Genomic DNA, 17,755 nt, shown 5'->3' on the forward strand with positions numbered 1-17,755 from the left:
CAGAAGGCAGGAGATCCGTAGCATAAATAGGTCACTCTCTTCACCTCCCTGTGGGTCAATGGAATAGATGGTGCTGAAAAATCAGAAATATCCTAGTCTAAATCCTTGCAGGTTCTTCACTCAGCTAACCTCATTTGAGAGAAAACAGCCATACTTGGATTTGAGAACTGAAAAGATCAGGTATAGGGTCTGACAGGGGGGCAAAGAAGATCTGAAGCTTGTCAACTTCAGAGTTACAAGCTAACTCCATCTGTAGCACCCACAAATTTTGATGCCAATGGACTAATAGGAAAAAAGAAGCTACCTCCTGGGATGTCACACTTGCTAGAGGAGGAAAGAAGTTAAGGGGTGAGACAGCGGAACAAGAATGAGTATAACCGACTTTCAAAGTGGATTAAATTATTTTTGAGATAATTGCATAAGAAAAAATTCTAGGAAGTGATGAAGAAAACAAGAATGAAAAAGACAGTATGAAAGAATGGAGCTTGGCCAGCTGAATCTATTTTAAACACTGAAGTGTGAAGCACTGATTCTATGACATGTAAGCACTACCAGGATTTATATTTAGCACATTCCTGATGGGACAACTTAACAGTCCTGTTATGTTTGATACTTTCTCTAATTCAAGTTACTGAAGAGACACCGTATCTTTTCATAATCAAGAAAAACACCTTTCCTGATATTTGTTCCTCTCCATTGTAGTTGTTGCCCTTCCCATACACCTAACTCACCCTTTCAATGGTCTACAGGACCACCCAGCATCCATTATCCCAAGGCATTCACACCTGTAATGACAACCCTGAAAACACAGCAGCTTATGCCCCTAGCAGTTCTAAGAGAAAAACCAAACCACACACTGGTGACAGAAAACTCAATTTTTTATATCGCCAGAATTCTCAAAAGAACTCCTACAATTCCTAAAGTCTAGAAATAATAAAACTACCCATCTACTTTCTCAAAGAATAATCTAATCTTGGAGATACGCCAAGTATTTTCACTCAAGTCTGATTTAAAGTGTCAAGCTGAACAGATACCAGGGGATGAAAATGGCAGTCTTACCTTCCCTTCTGCAGCACAACAGCCCTCTTTTGAAGGCCTGGATTAAATCTCTAGCAATGTGTCATCGCTATAAAAGGCAGAAGACCACACCACTTAATGTCTTCACCTTCCACAGGCTGATAAAGTGCTTCTAGGGTACAGCTGAGCCAAAACTATCCACCATGGTCAGCTATCTTGACATGTTTGAGCAAACTGTTCCACAGCAGACAGCATATGGTGAATATATAAGACAAAAACATCTTGCAGTATTTCTTAAGGCAATATGCTACTATATATAGGGATATATATGTCTCAATGTGCTAAACAGTGATTTTTTTTTTTCCCCTTAACTACTTACAGAGTCCACATTAAAGCACTGGATGTGCAACTGAATGGAAAAAGAACTGATTAAAGCAGTGGGTTGAAGTCTGATGTCCATAAATAAGCAAAAATTCCAAACCAAAGGCAAGTGTGTACAAAATAATTTATTATAGCATAACATATGTTGGCAATATTTTACAGTGAGTTTTCCATTCAACAATTTTGAATCTAAACAGATGACACACAAAGGAGAATTTTAATTAGAACAGTTTATTTGTCTTAATAAAATCCCCTCTTCATGAACTTATATTTGCCTTTGAGGGGCTAGTTAATATAACTGAAATTATTTACATTGCAGTGAAATAAAAACAAACCGAGATTGAATGATTCCGTAACAGTTCCCAGAAAATGGATTTTCTGTACAAGCCACAGTATAGTTATGTTTTGATAGCAGTTCTTATAGGATGTAAAGCTGTCATATGTAGCCATTTTGTCCAGCAATACTATGCTTTAAATAGGTATATTAGATTCGGACTTCCACTTCGATGTGTTGTATATTTAATAGTTAATGCACCAGAATACAAAATAAGAAAAAGGTTCATTCCGATTTGCAGTCACCCTCTTTGTGCTCCCTTAATAGGTTTTAAATGTAAAATGTACTCCTCACACACTATTCGCTTTGCAGCACCTAAAGGCATGAGAAGTACTGGAGTATTGGCCATCAGTGGACAACTAAGACTTTTAATGGAGGTAATACAGTAAAATTACCAGTGGATTTTTAGGATGTAGAGCAGAACTGTATTCCCCTTTACTGTACCTTCTGCATTTGCCCAAAATTGAAGCAGCTTTTTCAACTTAAGTGTCAACAGATGGGGAAAAACCAGGAGAGAGAGGAGGAAGGGAAAGATGGACCAAAGGACAAACAACAGTATCAAATTTATTATATTTTCACAGGGAATTGCTTCAGGATATTCAAACTTAATGTTAAACTGACCATAAACTTAAGAAAACAATAGCTATGGAACACAAGGTAGATAGAATAGTTTTCAAAAAGCCTTAGTTTTTTGTTGTTGTTGTTTGGGGTTTTTTGGTTGGTGGTTTTTTTTTTGGTTTTTTTTTTTTGTTTTTTTACACAAATCTAATCTTCATCTCCCATCAACACTGGTTCCATATAAGACACACACACCTGACAAAACATGCAAAACCCCCAATGCTTTGTTACTGTGCTTCAAAAGAAATCAAATTGACCAAAGACAAAAATAAAATTTAAAAAAAGGAAAAAAAACCAAACCCAGAAAAAACCTAAAGAACAGTAAAATATGAAGAGGGCAATTCAAGCAGCACTTCAGTCTTTATCTGCTAAAAACTCTTAAATGATGACTTATTAACAAGATATGATCACATTTAATTGTATATGCAACAACATTTATGTGAACACAGTCTTTAACATCCACATTTTTTGTGAGGGAAGGCTGATGGATTATTAAAAGACTTAAAACTGTACAAGTATAAACATGAAAAAACACTGATTAAGGATAATGTTTACATAAATATTGGCAGTTTTTGTCGGGAGGAAAAAAATAACTAATAGCATACTCCATTTCATTTAGCTATCCAAATATTTTGTTTTATACCTGTTAAAGATATTAAAATACAACCTGGAAAAGTAACCCTGATCTGTATCCAGCCAGCATGTAATGAGTCAGAGTTTCGTATACGTGTGTGCATGTAGGTACAGACACACACAGGCTTGCACGCACTACTTCAAATTTCATTAGACAGCAAGTCATGGTTAATGGCTGTATGATTCACAGATGCAATGCTGCTATCGTCCTCGTTTGTGGCAGGCATAAAGGCAGACGTAAAAGGAAACAGTTTATGACAGGCTGCTTGATATTCTTCACATTGAGTGCGGCAGCTTCCAAAACTGCCATCAAGCAGTGCCTCAAAAACCTTTGTTAATGTCTAAAGAAACAAAAGCAAGAGTTAATAAGTGTGATTCACAATTGGTTTAGTAATAAAAAGTGTACTGTTAAACAATACTGATCTGAGCAAACAGGTTCTCTGCTGGTATTCAGATATCTTACAGCTACTGAAAGGAAAAAAATTTAAGCCCCAGTTCATACCAGTAATATTAATTTATCATGACATATGAAACATGTGCATTATCCTGCAGTTAAGTATACATTATTTAAGATCCCACACATACTTTTGCTTTAAATACTGTATCTTTTACCTTCACATTTTTGTCTCTCATGTTTTTATCCAATCTAGTAGCAACAGCAATTGCTTTTTCTTGTCTTGATTTGTCCAGGAAATACATCATCTTCGCACCTTAACACAAGAAAGAACACAACATTTAGATAACAGCATTCCTGAATACAATACTTCATTTTCTCAGTGATACTCTGACTTCTTTTCAAAAGTACTGGAGGTAAGTGAACAGTACAGTCACTGAACAAATGTGGAACACAGTCCAGAAGAAATTCAGACCAGGATAGGTCCATCTGGCAGAAAGTAAGACCAAGGGTTGCAAGTATTTCTCTCAAGATGCTGTTCTGAAACAGGGAGCTTTTAATGGGCTATCCAGCCTTTCCTTAAGTGAGATGAACAGTCCTCTAGTGCCAACTTTTTTCCAGTGATTCTGAAGAGATCCCTGGTACCTTTTACAAACTAGGTGAAATTAGTCTTGCTCCAAGTACTTCAAGTGCTTGACAAATCTATACTTATTTTTGCTTCCTAACTGCTGAAGAGTTGTTTTGTTTTCCCCTGTACTAGATTCTCAGGTGACATCAATTTTTAATCCAAAACTTTCTGTACTCAGTAGACATGACAAATTTCAAATTCAGCTTCCTTTGACTTAACTCCAGCAGCTTCTCATAGCTCTTCTTCACAAATAGTGTAAGAGTGCTGTAGTGCAACATTTTCATTGCTGACCACAGGGCAGGAAAGCAAAAGTAACAAGTTTTTTTTATGGTATTTTTATTGATGCTGTTGCTACTTGACAAAGCTATGAGTAGGAACAGAGGCACTGCAGCTGATAACAGAACACAGAAAAGCACTGCTACTAATATATAGGATTTTTTGTTTTCTGTTTTCTCACCATTTCAAAACTAGAAGCTGCAACAGGAGGGATGGCAGTGCTTCCATACTTCAATGTCTGTGGTGGTGATTGTACTTTTTGGAGGTAAGCAGATTCCTTATGCATATAATAAAGTGATTAAGTTGTTTGGTGTTTTTTTAATGTAAAAGCAGACATAAAATCAGAGTAAACAACATACAAATTCCTGGCCCATTGGAATTTGTGTGTGATTTATGGACTGCAGATGAAGATTCCGAATTTAAATCACTGGAATTGTCTCATTTTCAAGAGCATTAAAAAGTTAAAACAAACCTGACAGTTGGTGCTGAATGGAGGTAGCATTGTGTTTGAGAAATTCTTCATTAAAACTTTCCAAGTTTTTATTAACAAAGATTTTCTGCATTTCTTGAGTTAGGACCTTGCTCACAATTTCTGGGAGGTTACTATGGTCAGATACTAGAAGGGGGAAGGTTAGAGGGAGAGAAGCAAAAAAAAAATTCCATTTAAACAACTGTAGGAAACACTGTGAAACCATAATAATCACTGCTAAAATTCCCATTTTTTAAAAAAAAAAGATTTGGACACGGGAAGAAACCCAAATTCTAGTTCAAAAGAGTATTACAGGTCAACACAAGCTTTGGTATTCAGAAAATAAATGTCAGATTCTGATTATGTATGCAAAATGAGTAATTTTCAAAATATATTCACACTCTGCAGGACAAACCATATGTTACCAGTCAGAGTGATTTTATTTAAATCACCTAATTGGGAAGGAAGACAGCAAGATAAACTCCATCAGCTCCTTTTAATGCTGCCTTATGTACAACTTGTTGTTATCCCAAGAAATCGTTAAGACCTTATCTAAGCTGATTCCTGTGACAAAATAAAGCACTATGTCTGGTATGTTTCTTCAAAGCAAAGAGGATATACATTGAAGTAATTATAAGCTCTAGAAATCCAGCCAAAATGAGTTATTAGGTCCACCTGGTGCATTAAGGGAGGAAGTAGTAGTACACAGCACAAGCTGTGATTTCATAGGTATTATCAAGGAAAACAAACCCTTTATTATTTTTTTCTTCATATTGGTTTGTGTTTCAAGAGAAGTTATAGATATTACAAAAATATGTACTTATGTCCTTGTACAGATAAAACTTCCTCTATCTTTATACATACATACGTACTTCCTACGCACGTACCAGCTTTTGAGAATTTAATCAAGCACTCGTGTAGCCATGGGTTATTACTGTTGATAGCAAAAGCTCTTTTGACAGACTGTAACATTAACAGAAACTTTCCTGTAGGAGGGAGAAAAACCAAAAATATACCAAGATTAAGAATACAACACATTTTCTCTTTCTATCAACTACTGTCTTCTTTAGTAAATCGAGTACAAGCATTGGAAATACCAATGCCTATACAGACTAGAACGGAGATTTATTTTTCCCCATCCAAACTGCCTACTGCTCGAACTCTGGCAGCACTGCATAGATGCCATTACTATATGTTTGGCTTTGTTTTCCCCTAGTTAATTAAAGATCACACTACAAGTATCTTTCTAGAGCATCTATTAGTATATACCACAACTTACTTTGCTCTTAGTATTTTTGTTTGTTTTAAGGGCGGGTGGCTAAACAAAAGTGCTATTACTGGGTATGCTGCAAGCAAATTCCAGCTTTAGTCAAATATCTATTGCAGACCATTTTAGGCTACAATCACATAACACAGGCCACAGCAAAGGGTTAAAATTTTACACAGCAAAAAAATAAAATTATGCAGTACTTTACCTTTTCTAAAGTATATTTCAAATGCTAATAAATGTGTTTCTATATCATCTCCAATAAGGTTCTTAAGCGGTATAAGGAACTTAATGGCTTCTTCTAATGGATTTTCTACCTGTTTTAAAAAAAACAGTGAAATTTAAAGCTTAAAATAAATGTCAAAGAAAAAACACCAAGGATAGTTACCGTTATTCAGAGCATTTAAAGACAGAGGCCATAGGTGAACTGTAGACAGCTTTCTGAATTAAACTGAATCACAACATTTTTATTTGAACAGTGAGATTTAAAAGTGTTTACTCATGAATTCATGTTGACAAAGACATCACCATTGCTAACTCTGGCACTTCTTATGTGATGTACTCAGTGTTGTAATTTAACATTTAGGAAACTATTAAATATGACCACCTTCGACAACAAGCTTAAACTTCTGAAGTTACTCTGATAAAGGAGACAGGTCTTTTTTGTGCTTCAAGAAATACTGGCTCATGTCTTCAAATTTTTGCTTCAAATCATGTCTTCAAAAATTCCTGTTTGTTTTTCTCTATTCATTGTATGAAAACTACAGTTGTTCAGGCAAGAACCATCTTTTTATTAAGTATCTATCTTAATGAAGGATGGTCTGTTCTTTGAAAAAATTTTAAATAAAGTAACTATATTAATATAGATCTTTGATTTATTAGAGGAAAAAATACTACTTTTCTTTAGTGTCAATACAGATATACTATAAAATGGTATTTTTGCATGTAAAAAAAAATTATAAAAAACAATGGATTCTTTTAGGAGAATCCGATAGTAACATCCCATATTATAAGCTTTTAATGATAATCACATGAATTTAACATGAAAGACCATGCTAACCCTTTCCAGTTTTTCAGGAACTAGCTCTTCCCTGGGTCCACTAGTTTCCTCTTCCTCTTCATCTCGCTTTTTCTTTTGATTCTTTTGTTGTCGCTCTCTTTCCGCATGTTTTCTTTCCTCTTCAAGTTTTGCTTTCTTCTGTGCTCTTCTTTGCTTGCTAAGCATTTTCTTCAATTCTTTGGCTGAGAGATTTTCTGCAGGTTAAGGTAACAAACAGGTAACTTACATTAACGGAGGATTTAATTAAATATCTTGTTTTTCGTAAATAACGCTCAGACACTACACTCCTCCCCATTTCAAAGCGGCATACTTTTACATATTTTCTATAAATATCAGCACTTGCCAAATGTTGGACTACATCACTATGCAGTCCAACATTACTATTGGATTACTATTTACAGCATAACACAACACTTTATCTTGCATATTTTCTCTTACATAGTTGTTACAGAAACCTCAACTATTTGAAAGGTTAACTACATAAAGTTGTTATACCTATGACAGAATTTACCTTGGAAAAAAAGACAAGGGTTTTCAAGGGTAATACTAAGCTCCCCTATTGACTGTAGCTCAGCTTTTAATGATAACTAGAAACATCCAGACAGCTTTACACTTCATCTTTTTGTTATCTTCCATTAAAGTGTCAATAAAGTGAACAATATACAGACATGATAATTGCATTGATTTGCTGCAAACACCATGGGATAGCTAAATGGATGCAAGTAAAAACTGGTATTGTTTGAGGTGAGGAGAGGCAAAGTATTCTGGTATGTATTAGCAGGACCAGTATGAATCTTCAGGCTGCTTGCTGCGTTTTGATGTTTAGACTGGACTAGCATTTAGATAAACCAAGAAGGTTTAACGGTTGTAAACGCAGAACACAAAACATGCTTTCCTACGAGGTTCATATAGGATTGAACTTTAGCCTTTCCATTTGTCATTCTCTTTCCTGCTGTCCCACTGACTTGACCAGTTTAGCCTGAATAATGCTGTTGTTTCCACTTTGTTTACTGTGGTGTTCACAAAGAACAGGATCTGTGTAAATAAAGTAGTAAGGAAAAAGAAGAACAAGCTACTGAGGGACTAATGCATCGTGTTTTGTGGCTCTCTGCTGAGGCCAGCCACCATCCTAATATATGGGAAGAAAGCAGCAGCAAGCATTCTTTTTACCCCATTCATACAGTGTTGTCTTCCTTGTGGATGACACTACTGAATCCCAATGCACAGCCTGCAAATGAGCTAATGTGACTTCTTAGACCCTTCCCTACCTTACTTTCTATGACATTATCACTGTCAAGATCCCATGTCACACACCTATCTTACATTATACACACAAATTAAAATTTGAAAGAAAAAAAGATGGAAGAACTGTGCTATGAAATGTGACCCTTTTCAGATGCACTTCATTATACACAGGCAGATATGGAAAAACTTACTATTTCACCTCTGAATGAAAGGTTAAAACAGGACTTTGGGCAATCTGTTTAGTGGGAGGTATCTCTGCCCTTGGCAGGGGGGTTGGACTGTATGTTCTTTAGGGTCCCTTTCAACCCAAACCATTCTGTGATTTTATACATTGGTAATATTAAGTGTCATTTTTGGTTTAGGTTAACTTTTTCCCCAGTTGAAATATTTTTGACTTCGCAAAGAGCTAGTTGTTACCTTCATCCCTCTAGTCAACAACCACTGCAGTGCTGACAGTAGCTGTAGTTCCACAAGAGGAGAGACAACTGTAGCATGTTACCTATGATCTCTTTTCAGTTATCAAGGCATGACAGAAAAGAGGAAAAACCTGTGCATGTTACAACTCATATTTATTCTACAGCACATAGCTTACTAAGTTTCTATGTGTCATATACATATGAGCCTCCATTATGGTCCAGGTACCTGAATTCACTTCTTGTTCTTTGCTTTCATTGGTAAGAGGATTATCATGGAGCTTCAAGTAGATTTCAATTGCTGATCGAGCAGCCTTGAAGTAGAAGGCATGTTTCCTGAGCACATCTTCTAATCTCAAAAGGTCTACATAGGCACGAAGAGTCATCTTTCTCATGCAGTATGTGTGGAAGTCAAACTGATCATCTGTTATCTCAAAAAAATGCTTCAAGAAAAAAAAAAAGATACACAAGTGTGATGCACTTCCCTTGCTTAGTCTATTTTTTAATATTAAATAGAAGTGAATAAAGTTACAACTGATATTATTTATAGGCAGTATTTAACAAGCACAGAAATATTCTTAAATTACTGACTGCCGAAGAGAACCTGTCAGTAGGGAAAAAAAATCCACCCAGAAAAATCTTATTTTGTTAACAAAACCTATAATGTGATTGTTTAAAGACTTAGGCACTCTTTAAAAGCCAACTGAAATGACTAAAAAAAAAAAAACCCACCAAACAATTGGCAAAAGACAGCATAAAGTTAACATACAAACAGTTGCAGAGTTAGAAGTGTTTTGATATTGAATCCTTTTCACTTCAAATACTTGTTTTGCATATAATGGCTGGGGATGACATCTTATCTACTACAATAAACCATCAAGCATTAACCTGTTTTTAAAAGTCATTACACTAGAAACTTTATATGCAAAGAAAATCACGCTGTTTACATCAGCAAACATCTTCATTAGCCTATGAGAAATACTGGGAAAGGAACTGATGGTGTTTGCACCTACTTACCCTTTCTACTTCATGGCATTTTTTCAAGGCATCACCATACTTCCCTAGTCTTTGATAAGCTGCAGCACATTCGGTCTGGAACCACATACACTGCATCTCATTTAGGTTTTCCATAGCAGAAGTTCCTTCCTGAAATAAGTGTCATTATAACTTTTTTCTATTATAATTTACCAGCTGCTTCTTTCAACTCTGGCTAGCTTCAGGGCATTAGGAAGAAGCAATCAATCCTACTTGGAATATAGTTTTCAATGGATATAGCCACACACTAACTGAGAATAGTTTGTGATACCTTAATTCTCCCCAAGAGAGAAAGAAATCAATTGAAATTATTTAAAAACAAATTCTCAAGATTAGTGTCTCAACAAATTTTAAAAATTAACTTCTGCTTTTATACACAGTCTTATTTCTACAATCTAGGGGCAGAAAACAACATTTAAAAAAAAATCTTACAGTTCAGCAAGTAATTTTCATTGCTTTTTCCCCAGTCAGGTAAATGGCATCTACTAGTCTAAATATCCACCAATATATATTTACTGCCTTATCATGTAGTATGAATAATTATGAGTTTCTTAAAACTTGTTAGTATAAATAAATGAAGTTAGTTTATACTTCAGACTTTTACAAGAAAAAAATCCTAGGATTTATCTTTCATAGTTTCAATGCTCTAGATGAAGAATAAACAGGCTGGAAGTACATTTCACATATCACAAATGCTAGCCACCAAGTTTTCAGAGCAGTCTTTATACTAGGGGAAAAAACCAAACAGTTCAACTCTACAACATTTATTTAGGATCAGATTTATCCTACCTTACCACACAGGAAGCTATGCTAGATTTCTATATTTCTTGCTATCACTCTTCAGATAAGCATACACCATGTGTTTAGTAATCAAATTTTCGATAGTTCCTAGAAATATCTAGAAAACTCAGATTCACTTTCAAGTGTTTCCACAATTAAAATTAAAAATTAAGGAGCCTAATTCATTTATGTGCTCCAGGAAATCTCACCAAGTAGCTGTCATAATATTTAGTTACATAAATAATACAGAAATCTGGCCTTTATGGCTCTAAAATTTGTTCAACATCAAAAATACAGAATTTGAAGTGCTTACTCCATTATTTAAGGATAGGATTTGCTGTAACAAAATTTGTGTGTAGTACTAGCTTAATGGAATGATACGTTCAAGTTCAAATTACATTTTTGTTAATGCTAAATCATAATGAACACAGCACACATTCCTGTGCAGTTAGCTCAGATGGTATTACTGGGAAATGGCAGGTTTTGCAAACAAGGTATCCCATCAGATTAATTTTCAAAGAGGTACTTACAAGTATGGCAACAAAAAAACTACTTCTGGACAACTATGCTTGAACAACCATTTTTTTTCTAGCATTGACTGGGTCTTTACGGCTGGAGTACTGCTTCTAGCTCTGCAGCCCCCAGCACAACAGGGACATAGACCTGTTAGAGCAGGTCTAGAGGAGGGCCATGAAAAAACTCAGAGGAGAGGAACAGCTCTCTCCTCTGAAGAAAGGCTCAGAGAGCTGGAATTGTTCAGCCTGGAGAAGGGAAGGCTCTGGGGAGACCTTTCAATATATAGAAAAAAAAAAAGAGACTTTTCACCAGGACCTGTAGTGACAGGACAAGGGGCAACAGTTTTAAACCGAAAGAGGGTAGATTTAGACAGGACATAAGGAGAAAGTTTTTTTAGGATGAGAGTGGTGAGACACTGGCACAGGTTGCCCAGGGAAGTTGTGGATGCCCCCTCCCTGGCAGTGTTCAAGGCTAGGTTGTTCAGGGCTTTGGGCAACCAGGTCTGGTGGGAGGTGTCCCTGCCCATGGCAGGGGGGTTGGACTGGATGAGCTTTATATGGTCCCTTCCAACCCAAGCCATCCTATGGTTCTATATAGTTATTTACTATTAAGTGTAAGAGCATTAAGTTAAAATGGACACCAAAAAATATTTTTAAAATCTTGGTCCAAAGTTACATGAGTAAAAAATGAACTGCCAGAAGCAAACAAAACCTCTCTTCATTAAAGCAATACTTACCCTTGTGAATTTAGAGCACATCTCCTCTGCATCCTTCACCATATTTGCTCGCAGCATGTACTTGGCACATTTGGAATTGATAAATCTATCTGCAGTATCCAAAGACTGTGCTTCATCCATCCATTTGGCAGCTTCCTTGAGGTTACCTACATGCTGTTAGGGAGAAATTAAATAGTTAACTTTCAGTATAATCCCGATATTGACCAAATCCTGAAATCTATACTTACTGGTAATTCTCCCTCAGAAATAACAGAAGGCAGTATTATTGTTCATTCTGCTCCTGCCCTTAGATTTCTTCAGAATGACAATTTACTGTAAGCTGTGACTTGCTTTGCAAAATCTAAACAAAACATAAGTGTTTTCATTTTCTTCCTGACAGAACAGTGCACAAAAAGAAACCCAGAAAAAAACTGATGCCCACAACCACTGCTAACTGAAATAACTACCCACACATTCACACCAGCTCAATGGGTTGTTTTTTTAATATAAACTAGGTACTCTAGATGTCCAAAATCACTTTTTACCTTGTAAATTTTTGCTTTTAAATAGAACAGCTCTATTAATGTTGGAGTGCTTGCAATTGCAGCATTTATGTAATCCAAGGCCAAAGAACACTGGCCAAGTCTGTCAAAGTGCTGTGCCAGGAAATACCGAACCCAAAGCAGTGTCGTTGGGGGCTCTCTCTCGCCGTTTTCTGCAACAAAACGGAAAAAGTTACAGTAACCATTAAGGTTTTAGACTGCATTTGAAAGGAAAGTAAACAAAAAACGAAGCTTGGCAAATTCAGCAAATATTCTCTGTAATGCATTTACTTACTACAAGGTTTTACAACTGTTTTCAGTGTCAGCACTTCAACAGTTCTTGATGACTGCCATAACCAGTCTCAGTAATTACAGCGTAATTAATTTAAGACCATAGGAACTTACCACACGTACTAAAAAGATCACAAGTTTTCAAAGAGGCTTCGTAACCAGTAACAAGTTCTTGGATTGTAGAAACCTGCATACAAAAAAAATCAACTTAAGTTTTGCTTTACTATCATGTTCACATAAACACACTGAAAAACATACTGTGACAAAGTTAGAGAAACTATATTAAAATAATTACTTAATCTGTAAAAAATGTGGATGTATCCTCATTTAGTTTGCTTCACCTTTTACACGCTACCTTGTATCACTCATTTTAACTCATGACATGGCAGGTAAACAGGTGTAATTTTTGGCAGCTTACAGCATACAGTAATCAAGCACATTTGATTAGTATCCTTGTTAAGTTGTATTTTGAAATTTTTATTTATGCTATTAGTTTTTAAGTGTCCAAACTGCGCCAACTGAAAAAGGTGTTTTGGAAAAGACTCCATGTGAACTTCCCATAACTCTGAAGATACAGAAGAGACTTCTGTGGTTTTCTGGGATGCTGGTATGTATTACTAAGGATCTTTTTTTTTTTTTAACAAAAGGTATCATTGCCTAGAATACCAGCTACATCTTTTTACACAAAATTTTATATAGTGATTGATTTAAGTCTAATACTTTCAGAAATGGGACCTTGTCAACAATACTGCTCACACCAAGGCTGAAAACTCAAAAGTCATCCATACAGTTCTGAACTCGCACTATATGAGGCTGGCATTTACAGTACCTAAAAATGTTAGGATCTGTGCATTTCATGACAATGAACTGCTCCAGTACCAGTGGCTTACAAGTGCCACGCAGTATTTCTAAGCATTTTATGAAATGTTCAACCTGTTTTGTAGCTACATTGTAAGTGTGCCTGCCATATCCAGCAAGTAATCAGCCTCTTCAACAAATAAAAACAACACTAAAGAAACAAACAAACAAAAAAAGTGATCTATGTGATCTAGGATCATCCAAAATACAGAAGGGACTTAAAAAAAATAAGATCTGATTGTAAGCATAGCAGTATAATGGTTACTTCACCAATTAGGTGAAACTTTGAGATGGTAAAAGTCTGAAACTTCTATGGTTAAAAGATGATCCTATCTCAAAAAATAGTTGGTTGTAAGAGTGAAACAAAAAATACTGTGGAGAGACAGCAAAATTTTAAAAAGCAGGATTTGACAAAGTGTTATATACACTTCAAGTTACCATTTGGGAGAGGAGGGGAAGGGAATAAGCCTTGTTCCAGAAATTTAAGTATACTACTCTATTTAACCTAATTCAGCACAGTAGGCAAGAAATGCCAAGCATTTTATCTCAAAGAGAGTAGAGAAGGCAAAGTCTAAGTGATACACAGCCAGTGTAAATGTCTCAGAAGGGTAATGAAACATATAAATACACACACATTCTGGAAAGCTCTAGGAAAATCTCCTAAGAAATGGTTTCTGGCAGCAAAATCTCATTAAATAATATAAAATGTTACTACACTTCAAATAATTACAAAGTGATAAAGGTATGTAAAGAAGTCACAAGTAAACGGACAAGGCAAATAAATGCATTAAGCTGTTCTCTAGCCTCAGACACCTGTTCACTAAAAGAAACCTTCAACAACCTCAGAAAACCTGTGAATATTCTCTTCTCTATAATGTGTTTAAATGCAGAAGTGAGCATCTGCTCCAGGTAGCAGGCTTGCAATGTATATGTGCAACAGAGTAAATGTTATTTCTTTGCTGCTTTTCACTGGAACTTCAAAGTATTCCCAAAGTTACTCTCATTTGGCTGTTAGTAAACTCAAATTCCTTTGAGATCAGCCTGCTTTGCTAGACAGCAAGTGAACGTGTGTAAAGGAAGAAAAAGACCCCTTCATTTCTTTAATAAACACATCCCATCATGACCACTGAACTATTTCTATGTTTTTTTTTTTCCACTGCTGCACATTTGGGATATGACTTCATAGATGGACAAAGACCATGACACAGCCAAAAAGAATGGTGCCAGCTCCCCCGAACCACATGTGCCTCGTCTCTGCTTTGGGTCAGTGCTAGTGGCTGTACTCAGCGTTACAAGTGATTTACTCACAGACCTGAGTGTAAGACTCCTCCTAGCAGAAGGGTCTTCACTCAGCTTACAGCAACAGTGAAACCAAATCCTCTGATCTTGAGGTAATGGACAATACTGAACTGTACCATGTTTTAAAAGACGCTATGTTCTTCAAATTCAGAACTCTGCAGTGGTTTTGGCTTCTACAGTCCAAAAAACTACACTACCATTGTCATTCTGAAAACTACTGTGAATGATACCTTTGGAAACAAGTACTCAGTGAAAGCAACAGCAACAAAAACAGCACAAATCAGGTAGGTAAGTTATTGCAGACATTCGTAATGAAAATGACAGTGTCTTTGTTTCTCATGAGTACTCAGAATCCTTTTCCTCTCTTTTTACACTTATGCTAAACTACTGCTAGTTTTTTAGGAAAATAATTCCAGGTCCATGTGCTGCTTCAGAAACAAATTACCTGGAAATATGAGCCTTAATTTCTGTGTCCATATTAACTGCAAATTCAGTAGAAAAATCTGTCTCAGATTCCCTACCATCTATTACATGTATTCTCAAGTCACCACCGCCATCCTAAAGGCAGTAATATTTTACTATTTCCCAACACTACAGCATTCTTCATAAAGATCACTTTACAATTCCTAAAAAAAAAAATATCAAGCTGAGGTATCTGGAAATAGCATGATACTGACCATGAGTTAACTTCTATTAGGGAGAAAAACAAGCAAAAAAACCAACCCCAACCAACAGTTATTTCCTTGACATGGATCTGAGAAAAGCTTGAAGTATCACAGAAGCATAACAGAAGTAATAAAAAGCTCATATTTTGCTATGACAAGAATGGAGTCATTCCAGAACTGGGGCCACCCGTTTCAGAAGTCTCTTAAATAACCATAACAAGCCTTTTCATAGGTCATTACCTACCACTTTAATTTCCTTACAAAAGAACAATGAGCTAAGAAGCAAGAACCCAAGAAGAGGGAAATGGGCTCCAGCCTTCCCCACTAGCAGAGACAAGCAAAGTGCTCATTTCTCTTCCTATACCTTATGTTAATCTTAAAATTTCACGTGCTCACAAACCAGTAGAGATTCTCATCAAGTGTAATAATCTCTAAAGTTAAGACAGCATCTTCCACACTCTGTACTACTTGAAGTAAGGACTTCACAAAGGCCAGAATCACAGACTGGCAGGGACCTCTGAAGACCATCTACTCCAACCCCTCTGCTAGAGCAGGATCACACAGGAACACGTCCAGGAAGGTCTTGAATGTCTCGAGAGAAGAAGGTCTCCCCAGTCTTTTGTTTTCCAGGCTGAACAACCCCAGCTCTCTTGGACACCAAGCTGTTGACCACAACTCTAAGTGTGACCATCCAGCCAACTCCTTGTCCACCAAGTGGTCTACCCATCAAGTCCATGTCTGTCCAATTTAGAGACAAGGATGTCATACAGGACAGTGGCAAATGCTTTGCACAAGTCCAGGTAGATGACACTGGTTGCTCTTCCCTTATCCACCAACGCTATAACCCCATGATAGAAAGCCTTCCTTCTTCAATCAGGGCTGGATCCCTTCCTGCACTGGGCACCACTCTCCAAGGGCTTGTCCCCTGCACCAGAGAAACCCATCATGTCCAGCGAACCAACTGCTGGAGCTGCAAGTGGGACTTCATTTTCTTCCATTCATGCACAGTTTATTCCCATTAGAAAGGATGTTTTCATAACTAAACTTTGAGTAACTGCCGTAAAATTAGTACTTGAGAAATACAAACTGAGACTTACATAGATATCATGCATACACATCCTAATTTATTTTAAAAGTGTAAGCAACAAGAACATAATTCACTTACACCTCAATCCTAAATTACTTTTTCCTATGAGCATTATTTATTTATCTGATTTTACTGCAAAGTATTTTTGCATCCTCTTTTGTAAGGCATAGCCTAAGGGAAAGTTACTGTTTCCGAGATAAATGGCTGATGGCTGGAATTCTTTTATTGTCACTTGCAGCTATTATGGTGGCACCCATGGGCCAGTTATTAAATTAAAATCTGCGCTGCATACTATGCCATATACCAAGTGACTCCTCCTATCACAGAAATCTGTTTAGACCAAGAGCAAAAGAGAACTATCAAAGTTAAGAGCAATAATATGGGGATCCAAAATGGCATGTTAGGGCTACAGGAACTTAAACTCTAGTTTGATATTTATTTTTTTTTATACTCCATGCAGGAGGTAAGTTGAATGGAAGGACAAAATAATAGAAGCAATACATAAAAGTTTAAGAAACACACATTCAACACTTGAGGTGAAATACTTAATGGAAGATTAAATCAACAGCACACTAGCACAAAGCAAGGATGCAGATTTCTCACATAAATGGCTCAAACCTCTGGTTCATTACTATGGAAGTTAAATTACTAAACTGATTGTATAATCTATTATTACAGCAGTAGGGCAAATATTTTATCATAGATTTCTCTTTAACTGACAACCTTCAAAGCACTGATACTATATATCCTCCTTCAATGACATAACTGCAAGAAAAAAAGCCAAATTATCAATACCAGTCATATAGAAATATTGCAATGTATTACAAGGTGATCACATTTAAGATGTCAATAGCCTTTTTTTGTTAAAGGATTCAGCTTTAAACTGATTTATTAGTCACAATCGCTACGTTTAAGTTCAGTTGCTACCATTATAAAAAAAAAGTCAGTAAGAGCTCACCAGCACTTCCAGTGCACAAACAAATTAAAAGCCACTGTAGGGAGTTTCAGAAGCTATCCATATGTTTAACATTTGGCACAAGTTTGAGGCCTTGCCTTACAAATCCCTGGGAACACGTCCTTTGGAACACTCTTCTCAAAGACAACCAACCAAAAGGGAAAGTTTGAATACTGCTACTGAGATATAAAGTTTCAAGGTGCATCTGTAAAGCTGCCCAAACAAGAAAATATGCCACTGACCTGGAGATACAGATACAAAGGTCTTACATACTAAG

General features: G+C 36.3%; 1 protein-coding gene across 1 annotated transcript; it reads right to left on the reverse strand.

The window, feature by feature from the left end:
* Window positions 1–2,713: 2,713 nt before the first annotated feature.
* On the reverse strand, window positions 2,714–16,172 carry LOC104539918 (N-alpha-acetyltransferase 16, NatA auxiliary subunit-like). Its single transcript, XM_010183593.1, has 12 exons — window positions 15,999–16,172; window positions 12,729–12,801; window positions 12,327–12,496; window positions 11,803–11,955; window positions 9,753–9,881; window positions 8,965–9,178; window positions 7,078–7,271; window positions 6,226–6,334; window positions 5,638–5,736; window positions 4,754–4,897; window positions 3,596–3,693; window positions 2,714–3,324 (listed from the first exon to the last, which is right to left on the reverse strand). The coding sequence occupies exons 1-12, from the start codon at window positions 16,170–16,172 to the stop codon at window positions 3,124–3,126; spliced, it is 1,758 nt and encodes a 585-aa protein (XP_010181895.1). The 3' UTR covers window positions 2,714–3,123.
* Between the last annotated feature and the right edge of the window lie 1,583 nt (window positions 16,173–17,755).

This window comes from Mesitornis unicolor, unplaced genomic scaffold, assembly GCF_000695765.1.
Source record: "Mesitornis unicolor isolate BGI_N332 unplaced genomic scaffold, ASM69576v1 scaffold6674, whole genome shotgun sequence".
In the NCBI taxonomy this organism is placed as follows: domain Eukaryota; kingdom Metazoa; phylum Chordata; class Aves; order Mesitornithiformes; family Mesitornithidae; genus Mesitornis; species Mesitornis unicolor.